This window comes from Lissotriton vulgaris, chromosome 3_1 (genome assembly GCF_964263255.1).
Source record: "Lissotriton vulgaris chromosome 3_1, aLisVul1.2, whole genome shotgun sequence".
NCBI classification, from domain to species: Eukaryota; Metazoa; Chordata; class Amphibia; order Caudata; family Salamandridae; genus Lissotriton; species Lissotriton vulgaris.
Genome location: NC_141689.1, coordinates 1,670,273,606 through 1,670,295,764, shown reverse-complemented (window position 1 = coordinate 1,670,295,764; position 22,159 = coordinate 1,670,273,606). Strand labels below are relative to the sequence as shown.

At 41.2% G+C, this 22,159-nt stretch overlaps 1 protein-coding gene across 13 annotated transcripts in view; it reads left to right on the top strand.

The window, feature by feature from the left end:
- Positions 1 to 22,159, top strand: part of CAMK2D (calcium/calmodulin dependent protein kinase II delta) — an 806,647-nt gene that overhangs the window by 726,805 nt on the left and 57,683 nt on the right. For all 13 annotated transcript variants that reach the window (XM_086962149.1, XM_086962142.1, XM_086962138.1 and 10 more), the window contains one exon: positions 18,370 to 18,445. In XM_086962149.1, coding sequence (XP_086818275.1) covers positions 18,370 to 18,445 — 76 coding nt within the window. The remainder of the gene's footprint in view (positions 1 to 18,369; positions 18,446 to 22,159) is intronic.

The window sequence follows — 22,159 nt, the reverse complement described above, 5'->3', positions numbered from 1 at the left end:
TCAGCCAGCCCTCTGCCTCCCTTTTTCTGTTGTCATTATCATTTTGCTTCTGCGCACAGCATTCTGCGTGGATCAGTGGGTCAGCCCATTTCAGCCATTTTCTAACGTAACAATAGGTGATGGCATTCTGCCGTTTAACAAGGATCACATCTGCTTACAACGTAGTTCACTTCAGCTCTAGGGACTACTAAGGTAAGCGTGCTTTTTGAGATCAAGTTTTTTTTGGTGCTTTTAGTCAGTATTTTAATATTGGCTAGGGTATGGCAGCTCCACCAAAAATAAAGTTTTACCAAAATCATGAAAAAACAAACACTGACAAAGCCAAGAGGCCGGCAGCCAGTGCAGTACTATACAGGGACAGGAGGCAGTTTGATCATTTTACTTGCTTGCATTAGAGACATGCCATCCTTGCTGCCACTAATCAATATATTTCACCCAAATAAATGCACATTTGTACATGTGCAAGTCCATTTTATACACCTTTTGGTATGGCTCGCAGCTTTGAATAAAGCATTGTACAGTCGGGGTTGCAGGGCGCCGCAGTTCAAAGGTGGACTGCCTGAATGGAATGCATACTATTAAAAGGCCGACATTAAGTAAAAAAAACACCAAATAACAAATCTTAGCCTGGCAGTTTCGCTATAGGTCAATGCAGGATGTGAGAATTTGAGGAGGTTGCTGTTCAATAGGAATATGCAATATGGACTGTGCTGCCGCACACTTCTTCATAGAGGCATTTTTGTCGGAATGGAATACTGCCATTTTAGTACAACTTAATTTTCTTGACATTTCATAAGTATGCTAGTAAGGGCTCTGAATGATTTATAACCTTCCAGTACATGCCGTCGGTGAAGCGGTAGTCAATTGATGATCGTTGGCAGCGTAGGAAAAGAAAGACATGGTTTCAGAAAGGAAATTAACTAGAAGGCTTGAAGGGTTTTTAAGGCTGGATAATATTTTTGCAGTTATTACACTTTTTATATTTTGACTAGGCATATAATGTGGCGGACTAAAATCTAAAATTCAAATTATTTTGCATTTGGTTGAAAAGTAATTGCCAGAGCTGAAATGTCCGTAATAGCCTCCCATTGTGTCCTGAACTACAAGTAGCAGTTTTATAGAGTGCCCTTCGGTCGCAACAGCAGTGTGCAGCCGTTTTTGTGATCTTTGTGGACAGTGGTATTACAAAAGGGACCGCAGACGCTCGTGCAGTCCTTTCTGTAATGCTGATAGCGTTTGCGTACATGTAGCGGCAATGCTATCTTCATGTGGCGTTCTCTCATTTGCATGGGAGAGTGGCCCCATGAAAATGAGAGAATCACTTTCTCTCTGCAACCCCACCATATTATGGATGGGGCTCAGAGGTAAACATGCCCTTTGGAGGTGCACTGTAAATGTGCCACGAAAAAGTGGTGCTGTCAGTGTGCTCCCTGAAAGCAGCCTTCTAAAGAAGGCAAAAGAGTTCCCTTGACTACCCACCCCCCAGACATTCCACCGCAAAAGGGTGGAGTCATTTACTGCACCAACCTTTGGGGGTTCCTCTAACCCCTCTTTAAAGTGCAGAGCGGTTGCCATCTGCATAGAGAAACGCGTAGCAGCTTTGAAGCAGCTGCTCTAAATTTCCCTGACTGCACCGCCCAGGGGATTGCACATTTTGTAGAAGCCCTAGGGCCAGGGAATTTATTGTAATAGGGTGTACTGTGCTCTGTAGTGCAAACAATGACAGTGCACCCCATATGTAATGCAGGCCCTGTTCTCTTGCCTTCAGGATGTACGATGAAGTACTGGTGCAGGCACTGTGGATGTGGATTAGGTTCTTGGGCTAACAGACAACTGACTCACTTAAGTAGGGGAATGCTGATGGGCCATTCCAAATGCGACAAGTGGGGGAAGAAAATGTTTCCACTTACATATACATTTAATAGCTGCAACCCAACACTTGTTTCCCCCACTTTGAATTGGATCCCATTTTAAGGATTTGCAGAAAAAGGCTTCTTGTTTCAACCAAAGGTGCCCCACATTGAAAGGGGTTCATATCCATTGTCTGCCAAGTACTACTTCAAGTGTTTCATTAATTTTAACATCTTTAGTGGGACAGTCTACAAGTTAAACAGTAGTCAATTCTTGAGTCAGTCGCAGAGTGTATAAGGGGAGGACTCCATGGCCATTGCAAGAATATAATCTACCCAGTGCTTTGTATAAAGGAGGAATGCATGGTTGAAAAGCTCCTTTTTAGGTTTCGCGGGCACAGCGCTTGTGAAATCTATTGCATTTAATAAAAATCTTACAAAGGGCTAACATCCCGCCACCTTGCTTTCCTTGCGATTCATTGGTTCCTGTGTTTGCCACTTACTTTTCCTCAGTTCCTTCAGTTTGGCTGTAGCATACGGTTTCATGTTGATCCTCGTGTTTGTGCCGTGTTCTTCTCTTATCAGTTTTCCGGTGACCAAGTACAGTTTCCATCCACTTTTGTGGAAATATTTTGTTAAGGTTTTGCATGTACAGTGCTTAAGTTGGGTTTTTCTCCCACTGTTTCCTCCGCCGTCTGCTTGCTCTGTTGATCCCCTGTTCTACGTGGTTTGTTGCTTGTTATCTTCTGGTGCTCGAATCACCATTAAAAACTCGATTAAAGGATCACCACTTGCCAGCTTACTTCAGTGTGACCACTTGGTGGACTACAAATGGCAGTATGTAACACCTTGGTGAATTTAACCTTACTTCACTGCACGGTGACACTTTCTTTAGCAGAGTGCAATGGGACCTTCAGTGGTGGGTTTGCTTAGGCTAAACCAACTTGTTGAAATGCGCATACTTAATTAACCTGCGATTAACCTGGTGTGCGAATCAGCGCTAATGCTTCGCAGACATCGTCGCTCACCAGCAAGATAGCTTAGAAAATTGCACCAAAATAATGCTGAAAAACAGCTGCCTCAGCGCAGGTCGAGTCTTTTGCTGCACACTTCGATAGTACAGCCTCAAACAGAAAACTCCAGGTTCTGTAGCCGCTGCACAATCGCTCTGTTGAGCTCAGACAGGTTACAGACTCCTTTACATTGAATCTCCAAATCTCTATATGTCTTTCTGTACCTTCATGTTGCCCATTGCCCTCTTCCCTGTGTACTCCTCTCTCCAATATAGTCTATCTCCGTTTTTATTTTATTTATACAGATTGAATAGTCATTGACAGGGATTCTTTTGGATAAAACAATGCCTCTACTCTCATGCACAGAATTACCACCGCCACCCAACACCCTCTAAAGTCAATATACGACCTGTCTTCCCAAGCCAAAACACATCACATACAGTGATAGCTTCTCTGCTGCAGAAATTATGGGCAGCTGATGCAGATTAAGCAAATGTAAATTGTTTACAAAGATGAACCGTGACAAGCACTGCAAAGATGCTGTTCTATGATCAAAGTCACACTCCTGAAACAATCTTTCACCTTTAGTCTCTACTTACCAGCTGAGGCTGGGGGCATGTATGCTCCATTTCCTCTATGGTTTCTGTAAAAAGATCATAGAGGGATTTGGTGAAGTCTTTTTTTGACGCAGCAACAGTGTTGAGCAATGGCATGGGCAGTAAAACCTTCTTAAAGTAGCCTACGTTTACTGCATAGGCGTCGCTTCTACACCATCAGGCTTCTACTATCCACTAGTACACTGGAAAACCCACTCGTCGCCACTGTAAAGATGAGCTGAAAGCCACTGGTAGGTTGAATACTGATATTAGTTAATACTTTTTACCTTATCCAAATTTTTATTGAAAGGAAGTTGTGGGTAGGACTTTTGGCTTTGACAATGCTTGTTGCATTCTTGTTATCCCCACTCTCCTTTGATTGCATGCAGTCCACTGTTGGTGTGATCTTCATGTTTACTATCAGGCACCCTCTGTGTACTATCTTACAATAAATGGAACACATTTTGGAGCACTTTACATTGTTTTTTAATCTTTCAACAGTGCTTTCTCATGAAATATTATTTTTAATTAATTTTTCTGTCAGCGGCACCCAGTCTGGCATGGAGTAACTTGACCTTGCTCTTGTTCTTTTTCAATTACTGTTGTGCTTTTTATGTACAGTTCATTAACTTGGTTCCCAAACCCAATGAATGCAATCTATATTTTCTACAGTTAGAATAAAGTTTTTGAATTTATCATGAACTAGGAGTAAACATGACCAGGAACCAGCATTCAATTATCAATACACCCGAGAGACAAGCACACTTACTGTTGACTTAATATCAACAGCCTCACAATGTAGATGAAGTGCCATGTAAACATGACTATCTTCAATGCGGAGGAACAACAAACCACCGTAACAAAGCCACCACACTGAGTAAAGTCCCATGGTCGAGTAAAAGCCTATCCATCAATTACTTGAGTGAATATATTCAAGTATGATAGGCAAACATAGCAACAGGTGAGTGGGTTGGATACTTTCCAGCAGATTAACATTTCCGTTTCTGAATGAGATAGCCATACTGTATCTAGTATCACTTATCTCAGGACCAACCTCCTATTTGCCGATCGGTTTCAACAGATGATTTAGTAGATTTCAGAATAGTAATAATAAAAATATAGTCTGCCATAACTAGTATGGGCTAAATAACGTTTATGGAAATATTGTTCCAACAGATCCAGATCTTTTGTTATAGACTCCAATATGGCAATATTTTTGTAAACCATATTTAGGACATTTTATATTTGACAGATGATACTAAAGTCCCTAATTGGAGAGGTTTTTTAACATTGTATAATATTTTTGCATTATTAACAACACCCTGAATAATGGTCTACACTCAAATTTACTGTTGTACACTGCTACAATGCTATTGCCTTTGAAACTATTTTGATACGACCTGTTAAAGTGCATTTTCTTGCCTTTTGCTAACTAAATAAGCTGCAGCTACTTCTCAGTGCCATCTTATTCAAAATGGATGTCACCTCAGTCGAGCAAAGTTATACTTATTTATTTGCTATTTACACTGTTCTTGAAGAAGGCTGGGCTCAGTATTGTAACTCTTCAAAATCCTTCCTGTGCTGAACCCAATAGCAAGGGGAAAGATCTTACTAAATCAAGTATATTTATATATGAATGCATAGAGGTACTAGAAATATAGTACTGTTCACTGCACCCTTCCAAACTTTTTTGCCATCTATGTGTTCCTCTATTCTCATTGCCTTGTTACCTTGTTTAACTAAAGGGGAGACGGGCTGTGAATTCCCTCCTTGGACGTCACCTACCCAGTCTGTCTTTAGACAGACTTCCTTTTGTCTCTCCTGTCATCTCTTCCCTCATCCTCCCTCTTCTCACCTCCCCTTCCCACCTTCACTATTTTTTTCTCTCCACGTATTGCTTATTTTTTGACGCAGTGTGTAATTGCGTGATCATTTTCTGTTACATTTTGGAACCTAATGTAAAGCGCTCTGATACCTTCGAGTCTAGCGAGTGCTATTTGCCGTCTTTCTCATTTCAGTGCAACTCACAAACCACTCTCCTGTTTCAACCCCTTGACGTCTTATGCACACATCTTCTATCACTGACCGCTTTACAGCTGAGACCTCTGTGGAGTGTAACACTTTTAAGGGCTGCACTCAAAAACCTTCATTCATGCACCACTCACCCTACACAGAGAGCACTCACACCATTCTCCCTGCACTCATACAGTGCTCCCACAACTCTTAAAATCAATCCCATAGGCAAAACCTAATGCACTTGCCAGTGCTTGTTCATATAGATGCTTTTTTCTTTTTTTTTTTAGAAGGGGCTTGTATATAATTCTCCCAGTGTCTTGAACTATTCAGATAATTCCCCAAACACTTAGGAAGTGATCAGATAAATAAATAAATAAAATAGAGCTGGTGGAATAGTTATTATAGATAGATTAGTTTGACATGGCCGATCATTCTTAAGTTAAAATATTGTTAAAAAATAAGTGAAAATACAGGGACAGACATGAGTAGTGTGTGCAGCCAAGTGTTTGGTTCAATAGCCTCTTCTTGATCTTAGAAATATTTTATGTATCGGAGTTGGGTTGTGGTGTACTGCATGATAAATTTTAAGCTCCCAGGACCCCTGCTTTGAGAACCAAGGAATACCTAAAGGAGCTTTTGGCTAGCCTATTTTTGTGACTAGAGGATTCTGGGTGCTTAAGTTTTTGTTTACAAAACAGTGATGGATGGAATGCTTGAATTAATCTCAGCCACTGGTAGTCGCTCGGTCGCATCTCAATCCATTGCTATATTACACACTATGCCACCTCAGTTTGGACCCAGCTAGATGCAAATCAGTCCTGTCCCTGCTACAATAGGAACAGTCGAGCCTGAACTGCCAAGCCAGGTCCTCTCTGAACTGGGACACATCACTTTTGTGTGTTCTTTAGTGTGTTGCCCTAAGTGGGACAGTTATGCCCAGTCGTGGGTTCTGTGCATACTGTGTCACTATAACATAGCTGTACCTGGCTGATGAGCCCTTAATAAGAGTGAAACTGGTCCTGGGTTGCTTGTGTTCCGGTTCAGATATGACCTGGCTTGGCAGTTCGGGCTGGACTGTTCCAATTAGAGCAGGGTCAAGACTGATTTGCATATAACTAGGTCTAAACTGAAGTGACATGGTGTGCAAAATAACGATGGGCCGAGTGCAGCCCGAGAAATTACCAGTGTCTGAGATTAATTCAAGCATTCCATCCCATCCATCACTGTTTTGTATACTTCCGTTTGTTTAGAGCACACGTAGCTTCTTATTGTTCCCCTATCATGCCATTGTTTTTCATTACCTTCCACATTTCTTATGGTTTTTGCCTCCAATACTTAAAACATTTCATGGTTGTGTCCCTTTTGAATAAAACATCTTAAGTACCATTTAATGCTAAGCTTGGGAGGGCATTTGTCACTTTTCAGCTACAGGTCTTCATTAGAACTGCATCTAATGGATCCTCTACAGACAAGTGTTCCCATTGTCCTTGCACCGAGTCCGCGCTGGTTTCCATTTAGAATAGCTTACTAACCATTTTTAATTCGGGAGGGCTCTCCGTTCATTAGCACTGTAATTCTACTTTAAATAGTGTAGCTCAAATCTGCCCACTGCCGGATTTAAGTTCATGTTTATATCTGTAGCAAACCTTCGGGTCGTTTCATTATTGATTAAAAAGAGAGCAGTGGGTGAGACTGGGTGATTCGTTGTCCTTGTTTATTATGTTTCTCAGGCAGGGAGTCTGTGTTTCCATTCTTAGGCATGTGGCATTCAGGTGTATCTTCCTGGCTCTGGTAACTGGGACCAATGATCTGTGTTATTGGGCTTGGAGGCAACTTTCTCACCTAGCGACCCAGTGTTTATGTAAAACTTAATATAAATAAGAAATAAAATCTGGCTAGAATTTTAAAACTTCATTTGTTATGCATTTTTGTTTTCTCATACTTGTTTGTTTCTGCATTCCAATACATGAATCACTAAATAGTTTAGGCTTATGTTGGAATTCAGACAATCATATGAACCACCAAGTGGATCCATGCTAATATGACTACCAACTCCATGTTCAGGCGTGAAGCACTTGTTATTTCTTTGAGGAAATGTATGTAGGCAGCAAAGGCCATGGTGTATGTAGGACTTAAAGGCCTTTTTTCCATAACTGAGAGACTGAAATGCAGCAGGTCATCGCAAACGTAAACATACACTAACCTTTCTCAACTTTACTGTTGTGTATCATATAAATAAATTCCTCAAACAAGAACACAAACCTATTCACCATTGATGTAGATATGAATGCAGTCTTCTTCTTAACCTTTTCCCTGCCTACTCCAGCTCTACTCCTTGGGTGTCCTGATCTCATTAGCACCACTGGCTAGTCCAGAACTTTGCAATATTTATTTATAGAAAAGCTTTTCATCGCTTAAAGGACACCCGGGACAAAGCAATGCGTAGTTGTGAGATATTATCCCTACTCATATGTAGAACTATCCATCCTACTCAATGGAAATTCAGCTTTTAGATTCTGAAAGAGATGAGCCACAGTATTAATGTGCTCATGCAGGATCCGAAAGGGTAAATGTTTCTCTACCATAACCTGTTTACCTCTAGTAGCTTGGCCTAAGCAGAAGGCAATCCTCAAAGAAAGTGTGTAAGTTGTTGCATTTCATTAGTGTACCAAGCAATACAGTTTAAAAAGTAATAACTTCAGGGGTCACATCAAGATTAAATAAAAAGAGGGACATTTAAGATGACAATTGTCATATGTGTGAAGAAAAAATGAAATAAATGTTATTATTGGTGCATTAAAATCCATAAAAAAACAATGCACAGTAAATATGGGCCCTCCAGCGATCCTGCTGGAACTAAGACACCAAAACAGGCTGGCTTATTAGAGAGCACAGTGGGTTTGTGACTGAGGAAGATTTTACCTTTATTTTTAATGAAAAAATAATAAAGCAACATTTTTCGAGCAGGTCCAGCTTTGACACTGTGCCCTAGTTAGACTCTAGGAAGTTAGAAAAATATTGTGTTGGCCCTTGGGGAATCTTAGACTAAGTAAGCATGACATAGGAATGCACGTGGGTTGATAGTGGTTGGACTACCCACTGACTCATTGTTTTACCAGACTATGAACATTTTATGGCATTCAAGATGGCCCTATGTGAGGAATCAAAGGATGTACCTGGAGAACACTACACAGTGTTGGCGATTCTTTGTGGGAATCTATGTTACACGTTTTGTAGGCATTGAAAAGCTGCAACCAGAGGCAAGACATTGTGGTTGTCTCATTAGGTGGTGCCTTTATTAAGTGGATGCTCCTTATTCACCCTACTACTCTAGAACCCTGAAATTTAAATTTGGACCCTTTAAACTGTCCTACAAGGAAGCAAAATATGCTGAAAACTACGTTTTTTGTCTGGGAAAAATCACATTCCTTCGTGGTGTTCATCCATGGGGCTTCTGGATTGAGACTAGTGACCTGCGCCCTTTTAAACAAAGTTGTCTGAATATTTCACTTCAATCGAGTGAGATTCCTCAAATTGGACTGCATTGCTCCTTTCTAAACCTCTACTTACCTTAGATGCATGTTCTAGTGATCAGAAGCAGATCAGTCTCCATGCCAATGTCCTACATTTCTCTCCCAATAATACCCCAGTTAACTGGGCATACTTTCACACAGCACCTTCTCGTCACAACAGTCCTACATAATTCCACCATAGTCTGAGACCGAGGACAATCAGAAAAATTTCATACACTGTACTGTTGCTCGATTTCTCCCATTTGACTTGAGGCCTGACACATTCTCTGGTCTCTTTGTAGGAGCATGTTAATTTCACACTTCAGTAACTGTCCACACATGTAACTCAACAGTAAAATTGGTCCTCTTGAAGTCTCCTTACAAAATGCTACTTGTTAATATCTTGCATATCAAAAATCAGCCTTGGTTCCTGACTCCATGGCATGCCATTTCCACAGTGGTAATTTTTTTTTAGTGCAAGTGATGGAAAATACCAGTTATGCACAGCATTCATTAGTTGGGAAATGTCATCAGGTCTCATTCCAGTGCAGATGTCCAAACTCTAAGGCCCCAAGAAATGAAAAAAAAGAACTCTCCTAACACCATGAGCAGTGGGAATTTAATGCACACAGGAGCACAAGGACAAGAGGGTTTGGTGTAGCCACCTGATTATTTATATACATCTGACTATACTTTCTGTTAGTGGGCTCCTCTATGCTCAGTTACAACGCTTGTTTTCTACACAAATCTTCCGTGTTATATTTACAGTGGAAGTCAACATGGCCTTGTGTGTTTTTATTTAATCCTGACATTCAAGAGGTTCTGGAAATATCATAGATCAATACTGCTGCACGTGCACTTTAGAGTCTGTCCCTGTGCTCAGTGGCGTCACTAGGGTTGGTGTCACCCGGTGCTGGTAACTCATGGTGTCACCCCCTCATAACTTACCGCATGGCCCTCCTCCGCTCTGAGTCCGCCAGTGGACACAGATGGCAAATAACCGCGGCTGCTGCCAGGAGCCCCTATGCAGGGCTGCAGAAAGTCGTTGCAGCGGGCTGGCCCTTTCCTCTGATGGTGCTGCCTGCTACAGAGTACAAGTAAGTGTCTGTGTCACAAGGTAATCTCCAATTCTTCTCCAATTATTTTAAACATGTCTGATACTGAGCAAACTAAAGTTGAAGCAGCTGAGCCTGAGGCCTCAAAGCCTGTAACTCCACTATAACAGTGACCATAATGAGTATACTCACTCTAGCTGTGGCTGGTGCCTCACCAGCTGTGGGGCTGGGGCAGCAGAACAACACTGCACCTGCTCGACAATCGTGACAAGCCACTTCTCATTTGTAAGACGCATTTGATGCCCTCAAATATCCCCGTTTACATGGGGGGGGGTCCCCATCATCAGGCAGAACTGTGATCCTAGGTAATGTTGGGACATGTTCTGCTGTGTGCTGGGGTGCCTGTCAATTCCACACCCAGAGAAGGTGACACAGAGCGACCCTATTCTTTGTGGTCTTTGGGGCCTGTAAGTCGTCGTGCTCCTGGGCCAAGCCATATGTCTGAACACCGTCCGTCCAAGCCAAAGAGAAGACCTCCCACACTCTGTACCCCTGTGATCCCGCAGTATGGCCCCAGTTTGAAAATGATTACAGCTATCGCCTGGATCAACCGATTCTGGCTGTCATGTCTGGTCAGCATCGGTGTTCGCAGTGCCCAAGTGTAAGGTATAGGCACAGTTCACTTTAAACTGCATATAAAATCATAGCTCACACACTTTAAAATGAAAGACAAGTAAAACTTAAATAATCAGTAGGATTATTTTTTTACATTACTAACTTCTGACCTTTTCCATTATGAAATATTTTCATCGCATCTATCATACTACATAGAAGAGTTAAAAGAAAATTTGCATTATCTTTTGTTATCTATTTTGTTTTACATCTGCAATATTATGTAATTCTGAATGTTGTGTAGTGTTGTGTTCCAGGCGCTACCGTCAAGTGCTGGCTGGCTGGCTGCAGAGTGCCCTGTTCTTATTGGCGTTTCTCTGTACTTTAGGTAAACATTTTTAATAACACTAATGTGCATTCTGATATTGTTGCGAGCATGGAAGCTGAGACTTCCTAGCAGAAACAAGTGACCTGTTTGGGGGCAGGGCTCTCTGTGTCATATTAGTTAGTGTCCTTCCATTTCTGGTTATAGCAGCAGTTTTAAGATTTTGTTTTTTTTAGAGTTTCTTATTCCTCACACGGGTTTAACTTCTAACATTTATATTTTTCAATCGTCTTCATTGCTTGACTGTGTTCGTGAGAAAGTGTCACTCATAGTCATAGTCACTGAAATGTCACTCATAATAACACTGTAATTACGAAAATGTCACGCATAGCAATCTGAAACCTTGGCAGCTATGTAAAAGCAGACAGGCCCAGACCGCCGGCCAGCTCCTCATACGGTATTGTGGTGCTGCCATTTCAATGGGGGTTTTGAGTTTGGTGGCACGCATTTAGTGCCTGGTTATACTTGGGGAAATGTAGTGACCTTCAGTACCAAACCCGACCCCCAAAGAGTTGACAGCAACGCCAAGCCAGCGCACATAAATAATGAAGCGATAGCGAGCACCAGCCCTGAAATCATTAGTTCGCTCCTTGACACGTCTTTAAAGCTTTCTTTTTTATAGCACCCACTGTGTGACTGTCTTGGCCCGACCTTGGGGACTGGGACTCGATTGCGAATGCAATCTGATTGTTGTGTGCCACATTTCCATTTGCACCCACATCCAGGCACCTACTCACCGACTTCAAACACTTGATACGATCGGACACTGGATACTCACAACACAGTAGTGCGCGACACCGCTCCCTCCCAGTTCAAAGCAGGTCAGGCACTTTTTACATGTGTGTATTGGCGCTTTTTGGGACACCGGATCCGATCTTTCACTATGGTAGACACTTATCCAATTTTACTACCAATTATTCCTACAAGCCCAATTAAGAGCTTGAGCACTATATAAAAAACACTCTCCCCAAATCCATTTACCACCATTTCTAAAGTAAACTCCTTCATAAAATAAATAACATTTCTTCTCACCTCGGCCTCCGGACCCATTACCGGATGAAGGGGAGATGACGGCGCGCGATATCAAACACTGACAGAGACTGTCTCTCCACAGACGTGATACGTTGGCGCGCGACCGCCGTGACGCGTTGAGGAGCACAGCGCGCGAGGGCTGTCCCAGGGCCGTCATTGGTAGCTCTAAAGATTGACGGCCCTGGGACCCACAAACTGGGTAGGCCGCCGTGCATCGCACCATCACATCACCACTATAGTAGGTGGTGGGTGCGTGCGTTGCGACGTGCATTGGCAGCACTGCAGTATTTCAATTTGCAAGCAGAAGCAGATGGGGGCGCTGCGCACCATAATAAAGCAGCACACTCAGAGCACAGCGAGGCGAGCCAGCAGTGTAACCAGATTGGTGTCACCCCCATGATGGGGTGACACCCGGTGCGGTCCGCACCCCCCTAGTGACGCCACTGCCTGTGCTTTTGATTTGATGACGTTAAAAGAAATTGCCATTTTCTACTCTCTGGTTATGCGCGATAATAAAAAAAATCCAATCGTATATTGTGTTGTTTTTTTTTTGTTTGCTTTGTTTCTGAATTCCTTCTCTTTCATCTTTGGTATATGAGAAAGTGTTCAGTGAAAAGACAGATCGCTGAGCATTTCTGGCTTATTACTAGCCGTCCCTATTGCAATGCAGTGAAATGCACTGGGGGTTTGATGGACGTCTGCTTTCAACTTGGGCGATATGCCCTGAGGCAGTGACAAAGCTGGCAATTCTTTCGCTTTCCAGGTCAGCTTAGCTTTGTTATTTATTAAAGCAAAAAATCCAGCATTTATACAGGCTATGGATTGAAGAGCCTACACGCTATAAGTTACCAAAGTTCAAACAAGCAATTTCTTGTCCAAATGCAATTACACTTCTTTATGCAGTCGCTTAGTACAAAGAATAGGAAAGGTTTTATCTGGGGATTCTCAGCAGTATTTGAGAAACGAATTTCATTCCAAACGATCAATCTAATTACACACAATTACCTATTGTGTATGTAATGGCTGATGATCTACAGTGTTTAATTTGCGCCAGTGGTAGCGGGTAATGGGCATCAACACTCATTTTCGGGACCAAGAGACTATTTCTCATGATTAAATTTTGAGCAAGAGAGGAGTAAATGGGGGAAATGGTAAAAATGGTAGAAACAAAGTCACAAGAACGAATCAAGCATTTGCAACTTTTTTTTCGGTATCTCTGCTGTTTGACAGTGCCATAGGTTGACATGTTCTGAGGTTGTCCAAACCATTTGCCACCTGTCTATGCTAGGGGGCTTATGGTGGCACTGTGAGCTAGCTGGTCTCTACGACAACATATGCTGCGAGGGTGCACTGATTAAGTCTGGCACCAATCGCAGCATTTATGTTGCCCAACAATTGCACAGTTCCTACTGGAAAAATGGAAACCGTAAGACATGGCGCCCAATGTGGTTCAAAAACGTTTGAACAGAAGTTTGCTTATTTTTCTGGTTATGATGCATGTGACTCAGCCTCTTAGTACTACAGACCTACACCATCACCTGCACAGAAAAATATGCTAACAAACACCAAGCTGATATATTCTACTTCCTTTCTTTCCCAGCTGTCCACAAAAATGTTTAACTTTTGGAGGAACACAATTGTTGTAAAATCGATTTGGGGGACAAGTGCCTGGCAGATTCAGGGTAATGAGCTTCAATTAGAGATTGCCTTATACCACAACAAATGATTTTCCTGAACAAACTTCATGTCTTGGTATAGCTAAGACAAAGGATTTTAACACACAATGTATTTCCAAATTTACACCTTTTGAAAACTGGCAACAGTTTCAAAATATAGGGAGGAAACACTAGACATCATGCTACACAATGGCATGCATAATTCATCATACACAATTTGGAGTGGATGGTTAGTGTGGCCATTAGATACTAATGGATGTCGAGCATAATTTCTGGTTAACACGGAGGGCTTTAAAATTAGCTGACCTGACCAGTGCTACGTGCACACAGAACACTCAGGGTGGTAACATTTTACACTGTTAGGAAGTTGTGCCTTCATGGCCAAAGACCTCGACACCGTCTCGGGTGAAAGAGCACTTATTCCTTCTTTCTAATGACATGGAACTGCATGACATCTTGCTAGATCCTTGATACCCACGTCCAACACACTATTTGTATGCATTATACAATGAAATATGGAAGATTCTGGTTTGTCTTGCTTGGTGTAGATGGTTGTGGGGCAGTCTTCAGACCATAGCAATGAAGTAAAATTAATTTAGTATTATGTCACCCCTCTTTATTGGGATTCGAAATAGAGCAGTTAAGATTTGTTGAAGGGTGAGAAGGAAACTATTTAAAGTACCTGAACGGAATTGTCATTAATTTTTGTGGGGGTGTTGAGCATACAAGCTTGAAAGAGTAAGGCATGTTGTTTGATGTGAAATCTAGGGAGATGGATAAAAGTTAGTCAAGTTCTAGAGAGGATTAACTCCAGACTATTTGTAAGGTTGAGAGTTATTGTGGCTACAGTGGAATTAAGGTTACCTGAGGAGGATTATCCATTACAAAGATGTTGATGAGATGAACTTTGAGAAGCCATTAAGAATTATTTGCTGAAATTCACGGGTGTCAAGTAGAGATAAAAGATTTATTGGGCTAAGCAGATGAGGGAGAGGTTCAAAGGCAGAAGTGGATGTTGTCGGGAGAGGTGAAAGATGTTTTGTGTGCAGTGTTGTGAGTGTGCAAGGTTGTTGAATGACTGAGGCCATCTTGGATTGAACAGTGCTGTGGAATAATGTTGCTTGGTGATAAATGGCATCTATGCAAACACAAGTCCTGTGCATACGTAGAATAGACAATCAAAAGTAACGTCTATTAATGGTTTATCTTGAAACAAAGCACAATAAAAGACAAGGTCGACAAACAATGATTGATTTTCCTGTTTTCCTGTTTTATGTTCCCCGAACCCGTTTTCTTTGATTAAAATTCAGCGCTGAAGAGTCCCGGGTAAATACCAGACTGACAAAACACTTGTCGGCTGGTTTCTCCTTGGCATTTTCCTCTTGAAGGAAATCCAAAGTACGTAAAACAGGAAAATCAACCAAAGATTAGAATAGCAGTGCAATCAGCCAATCATTGGTGTATTGCCAACTCTATGGGCCTCCTTGCAAGATGTAACTGAGCCCACTGAAACAAAATGGAGGACCTTCTCCAATACCTCCCTGAGGAGCACAGAAATCAGGGCCAAGGACTTGCATGAAGCACATTTATTTCAAATGTATCCATTAGCTGTGCCTTGGATTCTGCTGACACTCCAGTTGGGGCTCATCGCAAACATTCTCATACGAAGGGAAGCATTACTTCATATTTTTAGGTCTAAACCAGTGGTTCAGCAAGATCTACTGAACATGCCATTTGACTGTGAGCATCTTTTTGGCCCTCGGGTGGACCAAACTTTGGAGAAAACTCAAACAGACCAAGTTGGCAAAAGCAATGGGGGGCACTACAAACATCACTTCCCCGTAGCTCCTTTCACCACCCCTTCTACCATGGAGGTTCGAAAACAACCTCCTGTGACACCCGCACCTTTTACCAACGCACACATGGTCAACACACCTGTCCCAGGGGTTACTGTAGGGGATCCTACAGGGGCAATAACTGGAGAGGCAAGGGTAGTTCTCCAGAAGGAGCTAGTCCCGCCAACAAACCCTGACTTTCCTCTTCTTAAACCGATCACTTCACCATTCTTTCAGGAATAAGATTAGCACCATGAAGAAACTGAAACGGAAGCTGATTTTTGGCCAAAGTAAGAAAGTTGTGCTTGGTCTATCTGCTCTAGGCTCTTGTTTTCTCCTATTGGCGCTTACTATGGCAAAATACAAAAGCAGACTCCAAAAGGCAGATTTTTAGAGGTCTACAGTTATTACTTTACTGGCAAATGTGGTATCCCCATTTCACTCTTTGCTATCTATATCTGGTAGCATTTTACATGATTTACAGTAATCTCTGAATAAGTTGAACATATGTGCACAATATTACACAGATATTTGTAGATACGAAAGTCTATTATTGGTGTTTTTGTGTAGTTTAGCTTGCCTTTCATTTTAGTGGAAAAACGTAATCCCCCCAATTTTTCGTATACTTCCAACAGTTTTTGGATTCAAAGTTTGGCCAGTGCAGTGCTCGAGCCTAAATGTAGAGGTTGGACTGATGAAGATTGTTATAAAATGTTTGTGCAAATTCTAAGTATTTTTACCCCACATCAGCCTGCAAATTTCTAATTTCATCAGCATCTCACCTCTCATAGTTCCTGCCCCCTTTCAATACCACGCTGAACCAAGCAGTACATTCCTCCATCAGTAGTTCAGAATCACAACTTCCATTTGGATTTTGTGTGCACAGAAGTAAAACCTCAGAAGATAAAGGCAAAGTGCCCTGTGGAGTAGGGTTGGTCTCTTGCCTCTGCTCTCTAACCTAAATGAATGCTAAATGGGGTAAAATTGGTTGTAAACCTAGATTTCTGATGTCAGGATGAAGCACTTGGGAGGAGCTCTAGAATCCTTTGAATTATTAAAACATTGCTCATAAAGGGAAAATATGTGCTTCTTTCTCATTGTTTTCTAGAGATGAGTGGGAGCTGCTCCTGCGTCAGACACTGCATCCTGCCAAGTCGAAAATAATGCCGATTTGCTGATAATTTACATTAGTTGTTTTTGGTTTTTGATGTATGAGGGGGTTGGAGTTCAGTGTAATTAAGAAATTGTGTACGTTTCATTAGCACCTGTAGCAAGAAACATCTTGGGCAAAAAATGAGCTTATAGAACATAAATACAAATCTATAATATTTAAAAAGTGCACAGAAAATGTGGGAATTTAGGACTTTTGGATAAGGAGGGAAGGGTGGTGTCTGATAGGGCTTTGCAAAAATAAATTTGTGGGGGTGTTGATGGAATGGAAATCCTATGCTTGAGAGGAGTGAACGAACATGGTACGGATAGCCATACAATCCGTGATTGATTCATATTCAGCTTGATTAAAAAGTCACCCATCTGTCATGTAGACGAAACACTAATCGCAGCCCACCTTTCTCCTTGCAGCCCCGCAGTCTGCTCGCTGTAACCTGCCCTTCCCCTCAGGGTCCTTAAGTCTTCTTGCTGTAGCCTGCCCTCCCCCTCAAGGTCCTTGAGGCTGCTCTCAGCTGGCCAAATTGCCCATTCATATGTTGAACATTTAAGATGGCATTGTTCAATCAGCTGAGCATGAGTTCCTCTACAGAATGTTCCATCCGCATTATGTCTTCATGGTAACTAGACACCGAGTGCCTTGGACATCCTGAATTTGCCCAGACCTTGTCCCGGCATGTTTACTATAAATAAATGTCCCGGTTTCAGAGAGAGATTGGATGAGAGTGTACATTTTCATTTTTAGTAATCTATTTAGTGCATGCTCACGTTTTCACGAACCATCTTCTTACATAATTTCAAGAGTCTCCTGCTGGGCTGCTTACCCCTTGTACACACAGCACAGAAGGCTTTCAAATGGGTGAATCAGTGTCACATGAGCCCATCATCCAAGGTCAAGCATGTTCATCTATTGGTGGACAGGTTAGCAAGTGGTTCGGGATAGAGTGCATTATTCATTGAAAGGTGCCACTTGTATGGTTTCTTAGAACAGGTTTAGACTGGTGCATATGAAGTAAACCGCCATTACTTTTTAAAACTCTGGTATAGATTGCCTAACTTCTAACGTGTTACCTTCTGCCAGATTAATAATTCAAAAACTTTCCATCAACCTCAAATTTAACTTTGTTTTAAAGTATTTTTGTATGTTGGTTAGTCTCCATTTTGTGAACTATCTTCTGCATTTAAAGCAGGAAGTGCAGTCCTGTAGACTTATTGCAGCAGCAAAGTTCTAATATTAGAGATTGTTTTTTTTATTACCTTCCACAAACTGCAAAATGCCGCCTACACAAATGCTGCAGGACGCACTTGTTTCCATCTGCCACTTTTGTGGTTGAAGACCGCTCACAAAATGGAGGACAGCCTATGTTAAAAAAAAAAATATATATATATATGTATATATATATTAAAAAACAAACTAATAAAACGATTTCACGTTTTGTCTTGGTTAAAGCATTTTGAAATAGCCTGTTTTATTTGAAGGAAAAAAGTTATCCACTTTTAAGTCCACTTAGACTTTTGGAACAGAGCGAATTATTGTAATTGTATAGTAACTAATGCTATTGAATAGACCGGCTGTTCTCATGTGATGTAACTGGTTATATATCGTACTTTTATTTATAGCTCGTAAGCAGGAAATTATTAAAGTCACAGAACAACTGATTGAAGCTATCAACAATGGCGACTTTGAGGCTTACACGTGAGTAGCTCCTTAAGTCAGTTTTGAGTTCAGATAAATGTTTGAATTTAATAAAACTTGATAACGTGTTTAACTGCACATCAGTAAACATTGATGGTTTCTTTCTAGTTTTTTTTAATACTTGCTTAATTTTCACGTTTGCTTCCTTTTCTGTTTCAAATTCTATTGGTTGTGGAAAACTGCTTTACATAGTGCTTCATTCCAATGTCCCCTTCGGACCCTAGGATATTTAAGAGAATGGTGATCGGTTGCCACAGCTGCGAGGAGCTTCTGTGGCTGATGAGGTCTCAATCTTCCTCATTAACCTGTGTATGCACTCAATGGTTGCGTCTGATTCTCAGATCTAATAAACAAGTTTGTTTTTCCTGTGGGATTCTTAATAATTGGTGGTTGTTTCTTGCTTCATGTACTTGCCTGTCCCACTCACTGCTACTTTCTCATTGAAGGTTATTACAGCTGACATCTCTGTAAGGAGAAACGTTGTTTTATTGCAAATTTCAGCCTGTGCATAGTTGGGTATGATGATTGAGTTGGACATGAATGGATGTGCTTGTGATGAGTGAGCTTGGGGTATAATGTGGCTCTGGGTTTACTTCGACGTGGAGTTTGAAGAGAATGGATGAGGGTATAATGAATGTATGTTTGGCATGTGCAATTAAATGCTTGGGTGTTTGAAGCATATATTGGACTGCATGGACTGTGATGAGTGTGTGGGTTTTGAGTAAATGTACTCGTATATCAGTTTGTCCCCATGACTGTGGTGCATGATGAGTCTGATTAACCATAAGTGTATGATAATGTAACAAGTGTGTGGCAGTTGTCCTGAGAATGTGATGAAAATGTAGGAAGTGATAAAAAGCATGGAGAGTGCGATGGACATGGGGTGCTAACAGAGCATGACTTGCACTGAGTGAATAGAGACCATGGTGTACTTAAAGAGTGTGTGGTGTGGTCGCCAATCATGGGGAATGGGAGTTCACAAGTAGTGGTGAGCAGCCATTTAGTGTGTGGTTTGATGGGGGATTGTGGGTTTGAGTAGACTGCTTATGGTATGAGAAGTGCTATGCCCTATATGAAAACCTTAACATATTATTTGTGATGTCATCTGGGATTTTGTGAGATCTGGGAAGCTTTCCTAAAATCCTTGATGTAGGAGTATTACAACCAGTCAGTCATTGTGTCGTTCATATCTCATGAACTCTCTACCAATGTGTAATTTTTCCAACTATGAATTTAGAGTTAAAACATGGAAAGGGTCTGCATGTAAGGAGACTTTCTTTACAAAGTTGTATTCACTTAAATCCTGGATATCATCATTGATAATTCTGAAATCTGTGGTCTTACTTGTTAGGTCGCAACAAAAAGTGAGGACTAATATGATTTAAAAAAATGAACATGAAGATGATTACTAATTTGTAAATCGGCTTAGTTACAATTTTAACATCGTTTTAATTTTCAAAATGCTTGGATAACTGTTCTGGGATTACAGTTGTCTGCCCTTGTTCTCAATTTCTTCTTTTTCAATCTACCTAATCTCTTAAGCAGAGTACAAGACTCTCCACTGCTTTTCACATTAAAAATATAATCACAATAGCTATTATTGGAATCTCTATGGGCATACTAATTTCTTTCTAGAAATAGTGCCATGCACTGTTTTAGTATAATTTGCTGAGTGGTTACATGCATGGAGGATATTCACTAAGTTAATATTGCACTAGTTTGAAGCGTAATGGTTCACCTGAATGGAACAATCCTATTTTTGTGCAGTTCTACCCTCCAGAGCACTATTCTTTGATATTTGCTTCCTGTTTTGATATGAACAACATCCTGTTGGAGTTTTCATAATTTTTCTCGTCCGACCGACTGAACCAGAATGTCTGAATTGCTCCTATGATCATCTAAGCAATATCTGATTTAAAGTTCAACTAGGCAGAAAACTCCCTCAAAGTAGTCCGCTACTTGAGATAAGTTTAAAGTACCCGAAAAGGCCAAAATGAGCAACAGAAGATCAATCAACGTTTCTTTATTGTAGCCATCCAACTTCATCCTGTAAATCCATGTGGTTATTTATGTCCAGCATTAGATAGACTTTGGCTTGAGCATTCCACCTTGTGTTGTCAGCTTCTACCCATGTTCAATTTTCACAGAGCACTGCAGTGGTAGTAACAGGAGTTATCTCAGCAGTCTTAGAAGTCCGTGGTAGTGGGCTCCCAAAGAGTAGATTATGAAAATGTCATGTAATCTGGGTGTGTTGCATGCCCAGTGTGCCCACGTGGTGATGCATATGTTGTGAGTATGTGTGCCAGAACTAAAAGCCTGCCAGGCCTGAAAAATTGGGTGTGCAGTCATAAGCTTTGCTACAGGTGAAGTTACAACTGGTGAAATTCAAGATTTTTTTGAGAGGATCACAGCTAAAAGAATCTTTCAACTAATGTTCTTTCCAATGAATTGATAAGGGTTTTATATGTAATAAAAATTAGTATGCCAGCTGTGTAGAGCACTATAACGGCTTATTATGTTTTTTTAAGTATTCTTTTTGGATTTTATCATAACATGTTTCCCCTCTACCCAAAGTACATGTAGGGCGGTGCCAGCAGCCAAACCCATCGAGTGCAGGGTGCTAGGCGTACATCCTTCACTGGTACCCCTGTCCATTGATTCAAAGGCAATGCCAGTGCCCGCTACCATGCACTGAATTGACAAGAAGAGCCAGGAGAACATTGAAATGCATGTTTGAACACAGTCTCCTAAAAAGGGAAGTGAATGAGGTCCGACTAATTTGTAGTCCTGGCAATCCTGGAAATGAATGGCCATGTACCGAGACAAAACCATAAAAAAATTGTTTAGTGGATGTTGATTTCTTCTATCCCTAATCAAATTCTATATTGCTCACGTTTTATAGAACTACTAATAAATACAGTGGGTATTAAGGCAGCATCGACATGACAAGGTAGATTTGTGAGGATCCCATTATGGGTATGGTAGGTCAGATTAAAGGTTCATTGGCAGATATTTGTGTGTCTCCTAGGACTGGAGTGATAGGCACATTCCACAGGGCAGCACTGAGACGCAAACCGAGCAGGGGATGCGGAAGATCATGATTGTGATAATCTGGTAGAGTTCTCTATGGAGTACTTGAAGCATTTATTTTGCTAGTAACATTGTAACAGAAAGGCGCGTTAGGTGGACTAAGAACCCAGCATTTGCGCCCGATGCTGGTGTTGTTCAGCCGATGCATTTAGTTACCTTTTGATGGATCATCTTGTTAAGTGCAGTCTGCGATGCAAAGTGTTTCATAATCAATGACATATCTTAAATTAAATGGGTGGATCTCTTAGGAAAGTAGAAGGTAGAAGAGAAAGGGTGCGTAAAAGGTGAGAGTAGGGACTCTGGCCTCCTGATGTAGAAAATAACTAAGAGTGTGAGGATTTAGATGGCTTTTTTGCGAGTATGTATTCATATTTGTGTACATTTATGTATGTATGTATGTATATATATATATATATATATATATATATATATATATATTTCACCAAGTCATCAGTGATGTCATTTGAGATGTCATCCGTGATGTCATGAGTGATGTCACTGACCATGTCATGAGTGATGTAATATGTGACGTCATCAACAGTGCATTGCGGGCGCGCGAGTTATAGTTAGCTGAACCAACTATAACGGGGGAATGTCAATGGTTTTGTATGAGTGAAATGTCCA